Source organism: Manis pentadactyla, chromosome 19, assembly GCF_030020395.1.
Source record: "Manis pentadactyla isolate mManPen7 chromosome 19, mManPen7.hap1, whole genome shotgun sequence".
Classification (NCBI taxonomy): Eukaryota; Metazoa; Chordata; class Mammalia; order Pholidota; family Manidae; genus Manis; species Manis pentadactyla.
In genome coordinates, this window is record NC_080037.1 from 6949975 (window position 1) to 6967300 (window position 17326).

General features: G+C 47.1%; 1 protein-coding gene and 1 pseudogene across 6 annotated transcripts in view; one reads left to right on the plus strand and one right to left on the minus strand.

Moving 5' to 3' along the window:
* Positions 1-710: 710 nt before the first annotated feature.
* LOC118930889 (heterogeneous nuclear ribonucleoprotein D-like) lies at positions 711-2212 on the minus strand (annotated as a pseudogene).
* Positions 2213-4369: 2157 nt separating this feature from the next.
* CD244 (CD244 molecule) overlaps positions 4370-17326 on the plus strand; it is a 39293-nt gene continuing 26336 nt past the window's right edge. The window contains exon 1 of one of the 6 annotated variants that reach the window (XM_057495093.1): positions 4370-4865. In XM_057495093.1, coding sequence (XP_057351076.1) covers positions 4787-4865 — 79 coding nt within the window. In that variant the 5' untranslated portion in view covers positions 4370-4786. The remainder of the gene's footprint in view (positions 4866-17326) is intronic. The other 5 variants (XM_057495092.1, XM_036922752.2, XM_036922753.2 and 2 more) reach the window with 5 other exon arrangements.

The window sequence follows — 17326 nt, forward strand, 5'->3', positions numbered from 1 at the left end:
GGAAAAGACAAAAAAAAGGTGTTTTGAAGAATAATTTGCTGAGAGAGCAGGGTATATGGCAGAGACCTGAGGTTGAGGAAAGAGTGATCAGTTTGGGAAGTGGTAGTGTAGTTGTTAATGCCTAAGCTGGTAACAGTTAACTTTGTGTAATATGTTATAGCTAAATCTTCACCTAGATAGTTCCTTATTCATCCTTAAAATCCTACAAGATGGGTATTGTTCTCTCTTTGAATCTGGAATATCAAAGGTTTGTAGAGGCTGGTGATTTGCAGGTATTAAGAGACAAAGCAAGTGCTTTGATTTTATTCAATTCATTCATGCAATCTTATTTAATTCAAAACCTGTTTTTGAATCTGATAGGCCAGTGCTTCCATACCTTTGCATCCTGGTCCACAGAAAAGGATAATAATTGGATGGTGTTCCTGGGGTGAGGAGTGCTCCCTGGTGTAGCCAATGGAGATCACTCTTTGGCGGAGGGCGTTATGCCCAAAGTCTTTTGCTAACGTAATAACAACTGACTTTAGGGAGCACAAGAGGGAGCCAAACAAATAATGGCTTAAACAAATATAATTTTAGCTGAAGTAAGAATTTAAATGGTTGTGAAAACATGGTTTTGTATTGCTCTAAAAATTTTACAAAATTACAAAATTTACAACCATCAGCATCCCCTTAAGCCATACAAAGTGCTGAGATATACAAGCTGGGAAGCTCTAGGTGAGACCCTGACTACGAGCTGAGAATACAGAGATGGATGAGATAGAACCTCTACCCACAAGAACTAAGTCTAATAGGTGGAAACCAATTTTTAGAATGCAGTTTAATATATCTTATGATCAAAGTGTATTTAAGGTGCACCTATTTCAGTCTATGGGTATGGGGCTGTACTAGCCATCTGTTTTCTTTTTTTACAGAAGAAAGCACTTATTGGAGATGTAACATGAAAGCATGCAAATAAATTTTGTGTAAACACAAATCCTCCTAGAGTTGTAACACAGAGAGCAAAGGATAAAGTGAAACAAAACTAATTGGCAGCTAGATCAGCAGGACACAGCTGTGTCTTGTATGCAAGAAAGTCTTACAAAATAATCTTAAATCTGCAGAAGACCCATCTTCAATGTCATCTGGCAAGGTAGATTACCTTGACATCTCCTGATTTCTCCAGTGCCCCTCTTTATTATGGCAGAAAATTGTTTTGGTGATTGTGAGATGTTAACCATCGTGGTCTGCCTATCCCAGTCCAAATCCATAGTTCCCATAGCAATACCACCATAGGCACTGTTATAATTTCCATATCCTTGATCATAATTGTTATTAAATCATTGTTTCCAGGTTTCACCCTGACCTTAGCCATGACCCTAGTACCACCTTGTCTCCAGCTGCAGCACCTCTTTCTCCTTGTTTGCTGTTCTGCCTGTACATCTTTTTAGGTCGTGCACCTTTCATTTCACTCTTCCCAGAACCAATCTGATCACGTTTGCTTTCTAACAATTTCTTTACTGGCTCAGATGTATGTGATCAAAAGAAATTCTCTCCTACTATTTGTGTTTGTATCCGTGGGTGTTCAATATTTTCAACCTCTCCAAAGGCTCCATAATGTTCTTTAATTTGCTGTCCAGAAGTGTCTGGGCTTACTCCACTCTTAAGTCTTTTGGAAAGTTCCTTCCCTTTGAGAGCTTTGGCCTCTTTGGGTCTGTCAATTTGTTATCCACTTTTGCTTCCAAAACTTTACACTAGCATCATCTTTGAAGAGCACAAATCCAAAAATCCTCTTGATCTTCTTTCTAGTGACTGGGTCTGTTCTAATTGTGCAATCTACAACTTCCCCAAATCGAGACAAATATTCAGTCAGATCTTTCCCGCTTGCACCCCAGCTCAAGTCTCCAATAAACATTTTACTGTCATCCTGCTGATTCTTGCTTATGGTGCTCTTGGATCCCTCTGCGAATTCTTCTGTGTCACTACTTGTTCGAGTCCTCCCTGTGGCAGTGCTGGTGCTCAGTCTGGGTCCAGCCACCAGCAGGGGGCAGAGCACTCCATGGAGCTGGATTTAAAATGACTGCACAAGAGTGCATTCTTTTAATTTTCTGATGCTTTGATTCCTGGGACCTTGCTTACTCCGAAGGGACTGCCCCTCCCAGGGTTGGCTGATTCCTAGAAATAGCAAACAGCTGGCCTGAGAGCATGCCTGTCATATGCAAACCAACCGACCCAGAACCCCTACCCCCAACCACCTGTGTGTTGGGCTTTATTCGCCATGCCACTGTCCACCTGCCCTAATTGGCCAAGGCCACACACCAGACAACCAGGGGCAGCCCCTCTGCTCCGGGGTCCACTGAAATTATTCAGACTAGCCAACCATAAACCTACATATCATGCTTTGCCTGCTCCTTCCTGTGGAAACTGCAGTGAAGCCTCTTGCCCCTGTGTCCCCCTCACTCCCTCTGCTCCTGGCTGACCTGGCTCTTCACTGCATCAGCCCCAGCCCCAGTGGTATGGCGTAACCCCTCCTCTGGGAACTGTGAGTGTAACTGTTTTTTCAGTGAGAGTTGTTTCCTGCTCCATGGGCCTTGCCGTGCCTAAAGAATGTGAAACCTGTATTTTAAAACAGAGGCTGGTGTTCCATGTTGGTGTCTCTGGTTGTAGACACCAAAAAGTAGTTCGAGGTACAGATGTTTCTGGAATCCACACCTGTGGAGGAAAGGAAGGGCACTGACAGGAGGGGGTGGTGTAAGGCTTTCCATGGTATTTAGAAGGGAGACTCAGCAGGATTTGAACCTGAGTCTTCTAACACAGATCAAACTGATGGTTAGTTCCCTTCTTAGGCCCAGACAAGAGGGGGCTCCTGCTCAGGGTCCTATGCTTTAGGCGCCCCACTCTAGTCTCGCATCTGTGCCCCTCTGCATACAGTGAAGGGACCAGTGAAGGGTCCAGTTTCCCTACCACTGGGGACAGTCTGTCTACAGAAGTGAAGAATGAATGTAAGAAACAGAAGCGGCAAGAGAGAGGGGTCTGAGCACCTCATCCGAGCCCCTCCTCATCCTGTCAGGCCCTTGACTCCACCCCCAGAACTCCCAGTTACGTAGCTAATAAATCCGCCATTTTTGCTTATGGTGATTTGAGGTAGATATATATTACTTATAATTAAAAGATTCCTGACTACTATTAACATAGTGCAAGATGTTGAAGCAGAGCCTGGAGATTTGCTTCATTTTAACTCAGTCAGACAATGCATTGAAGCTAGAAGATGAGATTTTAAGAAATGACAGGTGAGTCTCTTTAATGTAGAAACCAGGTTGCGTTCATCTTTATATCTTGGCATTTGTTACCACAGCCTGGCTCAGAAGGTAGTAAATGCTCTTACGTAGAGCATGTCCTAGAGGACAGTGGTAAACTCTTGGTCAGGAAAAGTTAAATGGGCATGTTTGGTTGTGAGAGCCCCACCTGGACAGGAGGTGCTTCCCAAAGAAGTCAGCCTGCACTGGGTCAGACAACACGGGAAGCCGGCAGTGCGTTGACGTGGGAGACTGTGGAAGCCAGAGGCAGGGTCACACTTCTGAGGAGGAAAATCAGCAGGTAGGAGGGATGCTGAGGAACATGAGGGCGGAGATGTCTAGTATCCCATTTTTACTTCTTTTCTGGGCTGTGAGGTAATTTCGCTTTATGATCCAGAACCTTCAGGAGCAGTCTGCACACCTGCCTTGCCCTGGTGCTTTGCCCACGACAGGGGTGGGCCCAGATCTGGTCCTGCACACCCTGGAGGGAAGAGAACAGCTGTGGGAGGACAGATGTAAGCCGAGGCAAGAACGCAGCTGGCAGCTCCCCGCTCCTGCCCCAGTGTGAAGGGGACCAGCAGGCTCTCTGTGGTAGGGAAGAGCTGCTGAGACTCAGACAAGGTCTGTGAGTGGAGGAGCCCTGATTCCAGCTCAGAGATTTGGGAGTTTAGGGAAAGGGCCCTTGGCCTTTGAGTCTTTGTAGGACTGGGTAGGGGTTGGCGGTGAGGACAGAGAAAAACGTTGGTCAAGACCACAGTCACCTTGTGCTTTGCTTACGGTGGCCCCATAAGCCTCCCCTCCCCCAGCCATGGTAACCTCTATTCTACTTTCTGTCTCTATGAATATGCCTATTCTAGGTTCTGTGTATAAATGGAATCACCCAGTATTTTCCCTCTTGTGCCTGACTTATTTCGCTCAGCATTATGTTTTCAAGGCTTATCCGTGTGGTAGCGTGTCAGAACTTCGCCCTTTTTATCTGCACTGCATGCATTTGCCAGCTTCCTGCTGCTTCTCATTTTGGCCACCAGAGGGCAGTGCAGGCGCGTCACAGCGCAAGGAGCAGCGGTCCCGGCTGACGTCTAAGTGCCCAAGAACAGAGCCGGTGGGGCTGCTCCCAGGGTTCTCCTCTCTCCCGGGCCAGGGGGATGGATGTCTTGAGACGCACAGCGGCCACGTACTACTGCAGACTTGAGATGCTGGCCGAGTGCTGGTCTCTGGCGTCTGGTGGGATCTGGCCTGTAGCAGGTTGGCGGAGGCACGTCCTGGGTCCAGGCTCTGTGCCTGTGGGTGACCTTGAGGAGGCTGGGGAAGAGCTGTGTCCCCTTCCAGCCACTCCCTACTTCAGTGGCCTTGGCCTGGGATTTCCAGAAGGAGTTGCTTGATCTGTTTTGCTCCCAGGAAGGCTCTCTTCACCGTCTTCCTCCCCACAACAAGAATAACAAGAGCTTTTACAATTGATGTTTTTTCTTCATTGTTAGTTATTTTTTAAAAAAGAAAATCATGCTCACAGAATCATGTTTACCAGCTTCAGTTTAGGTATGAGGAGCCTGAGGGTCAGATGTGTGAAGCACGATTCCAGGGGCCCTCAAACCAGTAAGTGTTGAGCTACTTACAACTGAATACCTCTGATTTCAAAGCTTGGGATTTTTCCCATTCTTCTAGACTTTCATGATGTCTACAGACTCTTGAAGTTTAGACCCGTATATGTGATTCTTCATTCTATGCCTCTGCTGGCCTCTCATAGGTGCACCACTCCCTACCTCACACTGTATATTTTAGCCACTTCAAACCACTTAACATTTCCACAACAGGCTGGGCTACATGTTATTTCTTTCCTCCACGCCGTGGGGCATGCTTTTCTTCCTGCCTTGAATTCTCTCTTCTTCCTCCTGATGAAGTGATGTTTATTCACTCAGAGTAAGCTAAGGTGTCACTGGGACTGGGAAGCCTTCCACCACCTACGACCGCCGCCCTTTCCCTAGATTACCCCCTGCCTCCGGGCTGACCTCTCCATTCTCCAGTCTTACCTCCAAGTCTTTCTTTAGCTCTCCAGGGCTTATCTTTCTCCTAACATTTATTCTCCTCAAAATGATTTTTCTGTTGACTTGTCAGCAACTCCCACTAAAGTTAAGCTCTTGGGGGATGTTTAATTTCTTTGACTCCCGGGGTCTGGGGCCAGCCTGCAGTGGTGTGCAGGGAGGCGGGGAGGAGCCTGTGCTGGATGCAATGGGGGACAGGCTGCGTGGATGCCATGCTAGGAATTTCAGGGTCTTACGACCCAGGCTTTGCTGCTGGCGGAGCTGGGCAGGGACTCACAGCCAGGGAAGGCTGGGTTTTGTACCAAACCAGCTCTGCATATTTGGTAGCTGTGGTCGCTGCTCCACCCAGGAAATGGGCCTGTTTTTCTGACTCCATCTCTACCCAGAAGCTGCAAGGAAATCAAAGACAGGCACCGTAGTGCGAGCGGTGATGCTGAGGCACTGAACAGAGCCCGGCCAGGACAATCAGGGTTTAAAAAAAAAATTATGGTAAAATATATGTAACATGAACTTGCCATTTTAATAATTTTTAAGTGTACAATTCAGTGGTATTAATTACCCTCACAGTGTTGTGCAACCATCACCACTGTTTCTTTCCAGAATATTCATCACTACAAACAGAAACTTTGAGCTCGTTAAGCAATAACTCTGCAAGCCTCCCCTCCCCCAGCCATGGTAGCCTTTATTCTAGTTTCTGTCTCTATGAATATGCCTATTCTAGGTTCTGCATGTAAATGGAATCACCTAGTATTTGCCCTCTTGTGCCTGACTTACTTCGCTCAGCATTATGTTTTCAAGGCTTATCCGTGTGCTCGCATGTCGGAACTTCTCCCTTTTTATCCACTGCATGCATTTGCCACATGTTGCTTATTTGTTCATCAGCTGATGGACGCGGGTTGTTTTCACCTTTTGGCTTTTGCGAATAATGCTACAATGGACATTGTTGTACAAGTATTGAGTCTTTGCTTTTGATTCCTTTGGGTATAACCTAGGGATGCGATTGCTGGGCCATGTGATAATCCAATGCTTACACTTTGGGGAATTTCCCTGGAAGCTTTGATAATGCAATGGTCTGCCTCAGTTACAAGACATGATCTTCTGAACCTGGGGAGAGTCCAGTGCCTCTGGGGACACTCAGGGATGAGACGAGAGAGACAGAGCGAGCCAGTGTCCTGAGGCCTGTCCTGTCCAAGACACTCAGCTCCTGACTGTCATCAGCAAAAGGAAAGATTCTTATTTTGACTGGTTTTGAAATAATCTTGGTTACTGAGAAAGCATTGTTCCCCGTCTACAAACGGCAGCATCTTTGAGAGAGGTGAAGCTATTGTTGCTCCTCAGCGATTCCTTTCTGTTCCTTGTGGAAATTCCCAGTGAGATATGGAGAAGGCAAGTGTGGGGCTGACAATGGCCTGCCCACCCCTGTGGGCCAGGAGTGTGGTGCGGCCCAGGAGACAGCATCTTATTATTCGCTGCCAGGCCAGATTGAGTCTCTGATGCTCCTTTGAACTCTTAGTAGGAATGGTGAAAATTAAGATATGATAGGTGACATTATTTTCACTTACTACTGCCTGGTTCTCTCCCGGGAATGTTAACGTGTATTGTCCCACTTAACTGCATGGCTGCCCTTGAGGTCTAAACCCTTATCAACTCTGTTCTATGGATCAAAACTCTCAAGCACTGTGAGGTTCAAAAGCTTGCTGGAGTCACAGGGCACATGCAGGAGAGGCAGCATCTGGGCTGGGGAAATGTGGCCCCAGATTCTTTCCTCCTGACAACCTCACTGTCAGCCCCTCCGTAACGTGTTAGGACCAGGCCAGGTTCGTGTGCACAGGGCAGAAACAGCTAACACAATGCTGATGTGGTTTTATTTCTGTACTGAGAGGTGACTGTGAGTTTATTTTCCGTGATTCTGAAGTTGCCAGCATAATATCCTTCAGAGAGGCTGAGCCTATGAGACAAAAGTCAACGCTGTTTGAAACTTTAGAGGAGAACAAGAAGAGTGTGAACAGGAAGAGAGCGCGGAGGGCTGCCTGCGCCGTGCTGGGCTCTGAGGCGCTCAGTGGTCATCTTCCTGCAAGCTTTTGACGGGGAGGAGCCCTCTCCGAGGATCTTGGGCTCTGGGTTGGGTAAAGGACCCTCTTGGCAGAGTTTGGGGCTGAGGTGCACCAGCCTCACTTGTCCACAGAGGTGCTGGTCTCCGCCAGTGCAGTTTGGGGGGCTGGGCTGCTTGTCTAGGGAGGCTATTTCTAGCATCTTCCTTGAATGCTGTTTTCTGCCTCTTGTTTTCAGAGGGATTCACTGGGGATTTGTACAGTTCTGGGTGTTTAATAATGAGAAAGCAGCCAGCGCCTCATGTGCTGGAGTGAGAGTCCCTGCGTGTAACGGAGCACATGAGTCCTCGTGGGGAACAAGAGGGCGCATGCGTAAGGCCGTCAGCATGTGTGTGTGAGTGCGGTGTGTGTGCGTGTGGGAATGTGACCTTTCCTCACCCCTTCCTGAGTCTCAGCGGCCACAGCTGTGGGACCCTCTGTCCTGGTCCACACATCCTCTGCCTTTAAAGATCAGACTGCAAGGGCTGGGGCTTCGAAAGCACCATTGCTGGGTGCTTAGCCCCAGGAGTAAAACGCTCATTTCTCTGGAGGTGGGTGAGGCTTGTGCGCAGAAACATCCTGTGCAAGCTGTTTGGAACTGAAAACTGCGTGAGAGACATAAGGTGTGGTCATTCTCCATCTGAGGCTCAGCTTCTCAGAGTGAAACTTGGCCTCCCCAGCCCTGGCCAAGATGCACACTTCTGGGGGTTCCCGGGAGAATCCTGGACACCCAGCTGGACCCTCACGCAGGCCACCCCTCGGCGCCTGGGGCACCCTCTCTGGCTGACTCCCAGGGCAAGTGGGCTCACCTCTCACCTGCAGCAACCTGATGTTCCCTCCCGGCTAGGGATCGCGACATCCCTGTTGTTTTCCTGTCTCTCAGGGGTCTGGCCAGAGGCAGGGTGACAGGGGGACCCACAGGCTGCCCAGATTTAGAGCTGTCAAGGGTGCACCTGTCCACTCAAAACCCAACCCTCTCCAAATTAGCAGCCCGAGACAAGTGTCCTTAGCTGCTGGCAGGTGGCCCTGAGGAAGCTATCTTCTCTTCTATCCTCTGCCATCAGCTTGTCCCTTTCCCAGGCTGGATTAGGCAGATTTGCTGTCAGGGAGGACCTGGAATCTGAAGGGAGAATGAGGAGTGTGAGGGCATCAAGGGGCAGGTCACTGGGCATTCCTTCTCTTTGGGATTACCTGGCACCTGTGGCTCCTTCTGGCCACGGCCCAGAGCATGTGTGCCATCGTGTGGCCCGTGCCTGTGTGGCCGGACAAGGGGTGTAGTCAGCACCTATGCTGTGGCATGTTCCCTGCTCAGCGTCCAGCAGGACAGTCACACAAACACGTCAGTATAATCTGATGGTCCCAAGATATATAGGAATATTTGTGAGGGGCTCCATGAGCCCCTAACTCAGCTGGGGCATCAGGGGTGGTGACTGAAGGAAAGGTAACTTCTGAGCTGGGTCTTGAGAGATGTATAGAAGTTCATGGTGTCTAAGTGCACTTCAGGCTGAGTGAATAGCGAGTGAGAAGCATGGATGTTTGAGAGGAGCCTGTCACGTGAAGGGAGCGGCAAGCTGTTCTGTAATTTTGGGGCACGGGGTGTGTTGGGGAGGTGCAGGAGTCGATGCTGGACCCAGGAGCAGGATCCTCACTGTGGAGGACATTTACCTCGTGCCAGTGGTAGGGACCTTGTGTTGTGGGTGATGGGACCATTCAAACATTCGAAAGGGAAGACAGACCTCGTCATCTTTGTGTTCTACAAGGATCAGGCTGGTAGCACAGTGGTGACAGATTTTCGTGGGGAGAGACGAGGGACAAAGAGACCAGTATTGAGGAAGGCCCGACGGCCCAGATGCAGACCCAATGAGGGTAGTGCCCTGGGGGATGGACCGCCGTGCTGATCAAGTCCAAAGGCTTGAAATTTATGACCCCTGGAACACACAAGGTAGGAAGGGAAGTTCGGAAAAACTTTATGGTTCATTTGGGTGCCCAATTGTCATTTCCCAAGTCAGGATGTCTGGATGACAAAGTGGCTTGGGGTCCACGAAGGCACAGAATTAGCTCTTTTGTCCTGTGGAGCTCAGGGTGCCTGTGTAGACATCTAGGTGGCAGGTGGACTGTGGGGTCTTCAGCCCCAGAAGCTTCTGGAGAGAGAGAGTTGGGGGCCCTCAGGATATTATGAGCAGCTGAAGCCAAGGGCAATCTGTACGGGAGAGGGCGATGCCTCCTCTCCTGGTGGGCAGAATCATGAAGGAAGAGTGTAGCCTAGGAACCTGGGAATGAACGTGCAGAGAAGTCCAGGGGAAGTCAGAAGACAATGATGTCAGGAAAGCTAAAGGAAGTGACATTTTCAATGTGAGGAACAGATCCACACAGCCCAGGCAAGTCTGCTCAGGAGCAGATGCCACTGGATCTGGCCACAAAGGAGCCACTGGCCTGACCAGCAGCTCCCTCGCTACCATGCCTTCTTCTCCTTGTTTCCCAGCACGGCGTCTGTGCTGGATTCTCCCCGGAATCCAGTCCCTTGCCATGTGGGGATCTCTCTGGTTTTGATTGGAATAGATACGGAACTTCAGCTAGTTTCAGCAATAGCCAGGAGGAACTGAGGTGGCCAGGCTTCTGTTCTACTGGTGAGATCTTCGTGGTAGGGGTCCCAGACCTCTTCTCCCAGCCGTGAGGTCCCAAGGATGGAGACCAGCTCCCCTGGTGACCAGGAGGTTAATGGCAGAAGAGAGGAGAATGCATCACATCTATCCAAGGCTTGGTGCTTCTGTGAATTCTTTTCCTGCTGAGGGTGAAGCACTGTAGGACAGTTCAAACGAATGCCTATTGTTCTGGTTGATTCTGCTTTAACCACTTTTGTGCTTGGAGTGCGAGGACCTAGGAATCCTGACAGAGGAACATGCCACCCTCCACCCACCTTCCAGGTAGATCTTGCAATAGCCAGAGGGACAAAGGGCAGGGGGAAAGCATTTTATCCTAATCCTTCCTAATTCACTCACATGGACCGATCAATGTGCCTCCTTACCTGAAGATCCTAATGAAGAAAAGAGGTCACTTTGGGAGGTGGGGCTACTGAAGAAGGAAAGAGACACTCCCAGGGCCCGTATCTGGTATATTCTAGCTGAACTGTCAGGGCGTCCTTCTCCGACGGGGCTGGCAGGCCTTGATGACACTCCTGGGCTCCCATCTTCAGGTGCTTATTCCAAAGGAGCCAGTGGTCCCACTGTCCCCCACGTGTTACCCATACAGACAGGAGTGGATGGCACCAGGCCTGACCCAGGACCGCGTCTTAGACGGGCAGTGTTTTCCTCCGGGATGCAAAGCTGGTAACAAGCTCTTCCAGTTCCCCGACACCAAGAGTCGATTATTTCCCACTGGTTCCTTTACCCTTTGTCCCCAAACACAGGCGTCTCCCCGACTCATCGCTCTCGGCTGCCCTTCCTCCAGCTGGAGAAGATGACAGGGAACCTGATTAGAATTTCACTTCTGGTCGCTGTTCCCCTGCGTGCAGCCCGCCACCTGTGTGGGAGGGCGCAGACCGGCGGGGGAGGCGAGAACACTTTCTCTTTCCCCGGATCCCTTCACGCATCCATTCCAGCGGTACTACGGGGTGCGTGCTGGTTCCCGGGCTACGCGCTGGGGACGCGGTGGTAGAGAAGACGTGGGAACCCCATTCAAAAGCTGCGGGTGGTAAAGCCCAACAGGCTGTTTTGGTGCAAGGTGATAAGTGCCCAGATGGGGATTTCCAGAGGTGCCGTGGAAGCCCAGAGAAATGGCTCAATTCCAGAAAAGATGCTAAAGAGAAGCTCTCAGAGAGGGCAGCCTGACCATGATTCTTTTCTCTTCCGTCCTGGAGCGACCACAGAGATCTCTGAGTTGGGGAAGTTTTTACTTTTCCCTGTTTGCACTGAGCCCCACATCTGTAGACTGAAGGGGTTAAAGGTCAGAGCTCTGGAATTCAGTGGAATTAGTCCAAATCCTGGTTCCCTAAGTTCATCTGACCCTAGGAGAGTATTCATATACCAGAGTCTCAGTTTCTTTAACTGAATACAGATAATAATAAAATACAGATAAGAATAGTAAAGTCCTCACATGTGGTTTTCATAAAAATGAAACGAAAGAACACACACAACCCTTAAACGAATACCTGCTTTGTAGTAACTGCTCGGTACATGTTAACTACTATTATGTTGTCTTCTTGGGGGTTTTGAAAAGCCTACTTCAATTAAGTTTCACTTATTCATTAAAAAGAAGTCTTGGGAAACTTTCGCTGAAGAACCACTGTGTCACGCATTGTGGTAAACTTGGAAGCAGCTGTAAACTAAAACATGTTCCTTGACTCGTAGAGTTTAGTGGAGAGAGGGGGAAGCCAGGGGGATGGCAGGGAGACATATATGTAAGCAGATTATTCAAACACTATGAATGCATTTTGTTCATTATCTAATTTAAGAGATGAATGCATGAAAACATTATTACTATGTTTTTTGACGCATGATGTGAGACGTGTAATTTTGTGACATCAAACACTGAAGGTGTTGGGGCTGGAGCTGTGAAGGAGCAGAGGCTTGTATGTTACTGAAGCTAAGCTGGAATAAATTCAATTTAGAATGTTGTAATGTGGGAGGCTAAGTGTAATCCCCATGGTAACTGCAAAGAAATTAGCCATAGTATATACACAACAGAAAAGGAGCAAAGAACTGAAATGATTCAGCATAAAAAAATAAATGCAAAAGAAGAGAGAAATGCAGGAAATAAGGGACAAAAAAGTCTGTAAGGCACACAGAAAACAAAGCAGGATGACAGAAGTAAGTCTCTCATAATTATTTTAAATGCAAATGGTTAAATTCTCTGATCAAAACACAGAGATTGGCAGAATGAATTAAAAAAAAAAAGCCCCAACTATATGCTGTCTACAAGATACTCATGTTAGATCCAGACACACAAAGAGGTAGAAAGTAAAAGGAGGGAAAAAATTATTCTGTGCAAGTAGAATGGTGGTTGCCAGACCAGGGGAAGGGGTGAATGGAGACTTATTGTTTAATAACTGCTTCCTCTGGGCAGAACCCAATAGCTTTCACTCTTTGTGAGGAAAATATATAACCAAGTCTCAGAGAGTCACTAATGGCTGAAATGATAGAGAAACAGGAAATTCCACCGTCTTTCATTCAGCACAGCATATTGATCGTGTTATTTCATTGACAGCATCTAAAAGTTCAGGCTGGTGGAATTCCAACTTGTTTTTCTTCCATCAGGTGGAGTGGAAGGTTTTTAGTAATAAAAACAAGCTCTTAGAAGACTGCTTTGGAAAGATAAATGTATGTTGTATGTGTGTGTGTGTGTATATATGTATATCAAAGTACATAAGACAAGAGCTTTCATGCTAAGAAAAATAATGTGCATGCAGAATCTGCAACTGGACTGTAACCAGGAAAAAAGCAATTATTTTTTAATTTTTTAATTGATGTACATATAGGAAAATGCACTGATCTTAGTGTATAGCTTGGTGAATTTTGATCTGTGTATACATGTATGTAACCATTGCAGATCAAGATAGCGAAGATTCTCACTGATATTTTTTGCCTTCACCAGTTGTACCCATCCCTTCACCCCTCTCCTCTAAGGTAACCACCACTGAGCTCTGTGTCTGAGTCTATTTCTGTTTTTTGTTTTGTTTTTTAGAATCCACTGTAAGTGCAATCACGTAGCATTTGTCTTTCTCTGGCTTATTTCACTCAGCATAATACCCTCTAGGCCCATTGCTGCAATTGGCAAGATTTCATTTTCTTTATGACTGAGTAATATTCCATTGTATGTATGTATATTCCATGTCTTCTGGATCCATTCATCTCTGGGTCGACATTTAGGATGCTTCCATATTTTGGCTATTGTAATTTATGTTATGATAAATATAAGAGTGCATATATCTTTTCAGGTTATTTATTTATTTTTTTCTTTAGATAAATTCCCAGAGTAGAATTGCTGGATCATAAGGTATTTAGTTTTTTGAGAAAACTAGTTTTGTTTTAGAAATCTATTTTCAGTGTTTTAAGAAACCTCCATACTGCTTGCCATAGTGGCTGCACCAATTTACATTTCCACCAACAGTGTAGGAGGGATCCCCCAAAGACAACATTTTAAAGATCTGATGAACCAAGAGCAAAAGGGAGAGCAGGGCAGGAGTAGCCAGTGCATTTAAAAAATGATAAAGGGGCAAGACGTGAAAAATAAAATGGTATTTTTCCAGACTTGAGGGAGGGAATGGGAGTACAATTTCTGGGTCCAAGACCCAGAAGCTGACCTTTAACATAGGCCTGGAAGAGTTATTAGAATGAAAACACAGGACCACAGAAGTCTCTGCTAAGGACTTAAAATCTGAAAGTTCGCTTCGAAAGCATCAGTGAGGAGTGAAGCTGGTGTACTTAGAGACGTTTAATGGTGTATCTGCCTGCCTGTGTTTGTGCTGAATCATACTGTCTGGGATGGGGGATGGGAAAGACATCTCAGGGAAAAGAGTGGAGCAAGGGGAGGTCAAAGCCTGTGCCTCCCCAAGCCTCTTCCTCCCGAGGGGGAAGCACTCGGATATGGGAAGGAGGCAGTGGGCAGGGGGCTGCCAGAAGGACTCAGAGAGTTTGCCTGAAGAGCGTCCTGTAGGGAGTGGGAGCGGGCAGAGAGGGGGGAAGGAGAAGGAGAACTCTAGGGGAAGGGGAAATCCAATCTAGGCTCTTCATCTTCTGCGGTCTAGTGAGTAGGTATGCGGCCACGTGCAACTGTGCGGTCAATACGCTGGACACAGACTCAGGGCAACTCCAGCACCAATGTGGGTTATACATGACGGACAGACAGAGGTGTGGGATGGGATAAAATCCTCCGGAATGAAGTTTCTCCATGTCAAAATGATTTCATCTGTGGTCAGTTGAGAACTTTCACATCATTCAAACTGTAAATTAACTTGGTTTAAAGTTTCTGATTACACTGCCAAACGTGGATCAAGTGCACGTATTTTCAGATGTACCAAAGTGGCCCAAGTTAAAAAATTAAAGGGAGCTCTGGCTTGCACAAATTACCTTATCACTTAAAGCCTCAATTTTGATCTTCTATATTTATAATTTACAAATTAGGTATAACCCACAAACCAGGTGGCAGGGCACCTAGAAGTCACTATGTTTTCTTTTTTCTTCTTGACAAAACACTGATGTATTAATATGTGAAATATAAAAATCTCTGTACATAATTTGATACTAGATCAGATTCAGATTTATACTCTCTATATTAAAAGCTACTAATGTATAAGACAAATATATATTTGATTATCTTGCAATTGCATAAGGCAGTTCATTGATGCATTTCTCCTGCAATTTGGGAAAACCCCATTTATTTCCCATGTAGAAACATCTTGTTCCGGTGCAGGAAAGCAGAGATTGGTTCCCCCTCCCCAGACCATGCTATTAGTGTCAGGGAGATGGCCTCCAATTCTCCACCATGTGGGAGCTGTTTCTGCAGGCTGCAGTTTGAATAGCCAGGTCCTTACTGTGGAGGAAGTCTGAGGTGAGACTTGATGCACATTCTGGCTCCTGGGTCCTTTAGCTCAGCTGTGGGTTCCCCAGGTTATTTGTTGTCTTGTGTATTATTTTAAAAGGTTTCCTTAAGGGAATGTTTCCTTTGGGGATGTTTCTACATGGGAAATGAATGACAAGAGTTTTTTCCCAAACCGCAGGAGAAATGCATCAGTGAACTGCCTTATGCAACTAACTGCAAGGTAATTAAATATTCCCATCTTCCTTATGTATGATATTCCTCCCATTTAGCCTCAACCCAAAAGTTATCACAGCCAGTGAATAAGCAATCACTGGCTGATTCTCTTCTGAAAAGTGAAAGCCCAAGGGAGATAAATACACATAGGAGGGGAAACAATTTTTTAGCCTTTCTGAAAAAGAGACAGACAAGACTAGGATAATGGCTGTGCTTCTTAAAAGCCTGGTCATGGTTTCATGCCAACAGGAACTCAGACAACATCCAGATTGTTGGGAAATAAAGGCAGTGAATTGTCATTTAGTGTCTACTGCTTTATTTTCCTCATCCAGTTTCAAATGAGAATCTTTTCTTTTTTCCTGATGTCCCAGAGCAGAATTTCCCATCTCATTGGCTGATCGTTGGTGGTCTTTGAACACACTTTCTGATTCTTCCTTGACATTCTCCAGGATGACCCTGTAGGCAGGCAAGGATGTTCACAGATTACTCAGACATTTGCTGATGAAAGATATATTGTTTTTTTTTTTTAATCACTCATTGACATGGAGTTTCAGGAGATGATTTATGGTCCAGCTGCCTCCTGGACCCGGAGCTCCTAAAGTGCTCACTGGAGGTAGTATCGCTGGATCTCCTTGATGCCCACGGGATGGTTTCATTTTGCATCTCAGCCTGGCATCCTGTTTACGGAGCTGGGGCCTCAGGAAACGAGCCTGGAACACCCACCAGCTTTGCTGACATCCCTGCGTCTGAGTTTCTTGCATTGTTTCCACAGGCCCCAAGGCGTTTTCCATGGTTCTGGTGGAGATTCTCAGCAAAGCTGAGAGACAGGACCTAGAGCAGCAGGAGTCATTGCTCTTGATTATTGACGCCACAGGCCCATTGCATTTAGGGAGCCCCTCCAGAAGCCTGCAAAATGATGGACCCCTCCAGAGCTCTGGCTTCTATTTTCCCCTTCCTTTCTCCTGCCTCTCTCAGTAGGAATATATAAAAGTTGTTCTTATTTTCAAGAAATTCCTTTGATGTGGTCAGTTGTTTGCATAGTTAATGATTCAGTGCTCAGGCTTTGAACTCAGTCGAGGGTTCAAATCTGAGCTCTACCTGAAACTCTGTTTTCTCATCTGACAAGTGGGGATATTAATGGTACTTATCTTTCAAAGTTGTTGTGAGCATTGAGATAATTAATGTGAAATGTCTGTGTGTAATGAGGACTTAGTTTTTTAATTCATATCTTTTCCCATAACAGTCCAGGTAAACACTAGATCTTTCTCTAAGCCCCAGAGGGCCTTGCTCCATGGTCCCATATCCAGTACAAACCCCCGGCTCCGTTCTCCCCTGGAGTCATGAAGCTTCTTCCTGCATTTCCTTCCCTCACCACCTTTCAGCTCAACATACTCCTTTCCCTCTGGTTTCCTTCCCTGCAGGCTCCAACCTTTTTCTTAGATGGCAGGGCCCGGCCTTTCTCCCTTGGCCTCATCATTACCTACCACCCAGCCTGACAAGAGGTGACTATAATGCTAGTTACTGGGACTGCAACCATGCCATTACTGACATCCTGCAGAGTTCTAAGGATAACAGCTGGGAGGACAACCATCTGGGGAGAACCCGGGGAATGTGGGGCTCCAAAATTCTGACAGGTCAGGGAGCGGTGGTGCATGGAGAACCCGTAGTGGTTATTACACAGGACAGGATGTTCAGAGACAGTGACTAATGGACATTCAGTTCCATTAGACCAACTGGAAAAAAGCCATGCAGGGCTGCATTTAAAAAAACAAGATGAAACCTCACCTCTGTCTGGAGTTTTATACATGCATCCTCTTGGGTGCAGTTTGTAATTTGGTTCTGAAAACTACCGCCTGAGAAGCAGGTGTCAGTATTGCTGCCCCAACAGCCTGAGGAAGTAACTTGGCCAGGATCACAAAGGTTGAAAACTGCTGTATGAGAATACAAATCTGAGACTTTGTCTCCAGCCCCTCTGCTTTGCCCAGAACACCACTGGGCAGCCAGGCTGGGTCGGCGGCCCCTCAGCCCAGCCTCAGACAGGGTGACTGGAAAAGGATCAGACGGTGGAAAAAGAGAAGGACTGGCCGGAAGGGAACTGAAAGCACTGGCTGCTAAGGGGAAGCAGAAGAACAAGCCGCCGTGGAACCCTGTGGAGTGGCCCCAGAGCAGAGGGACA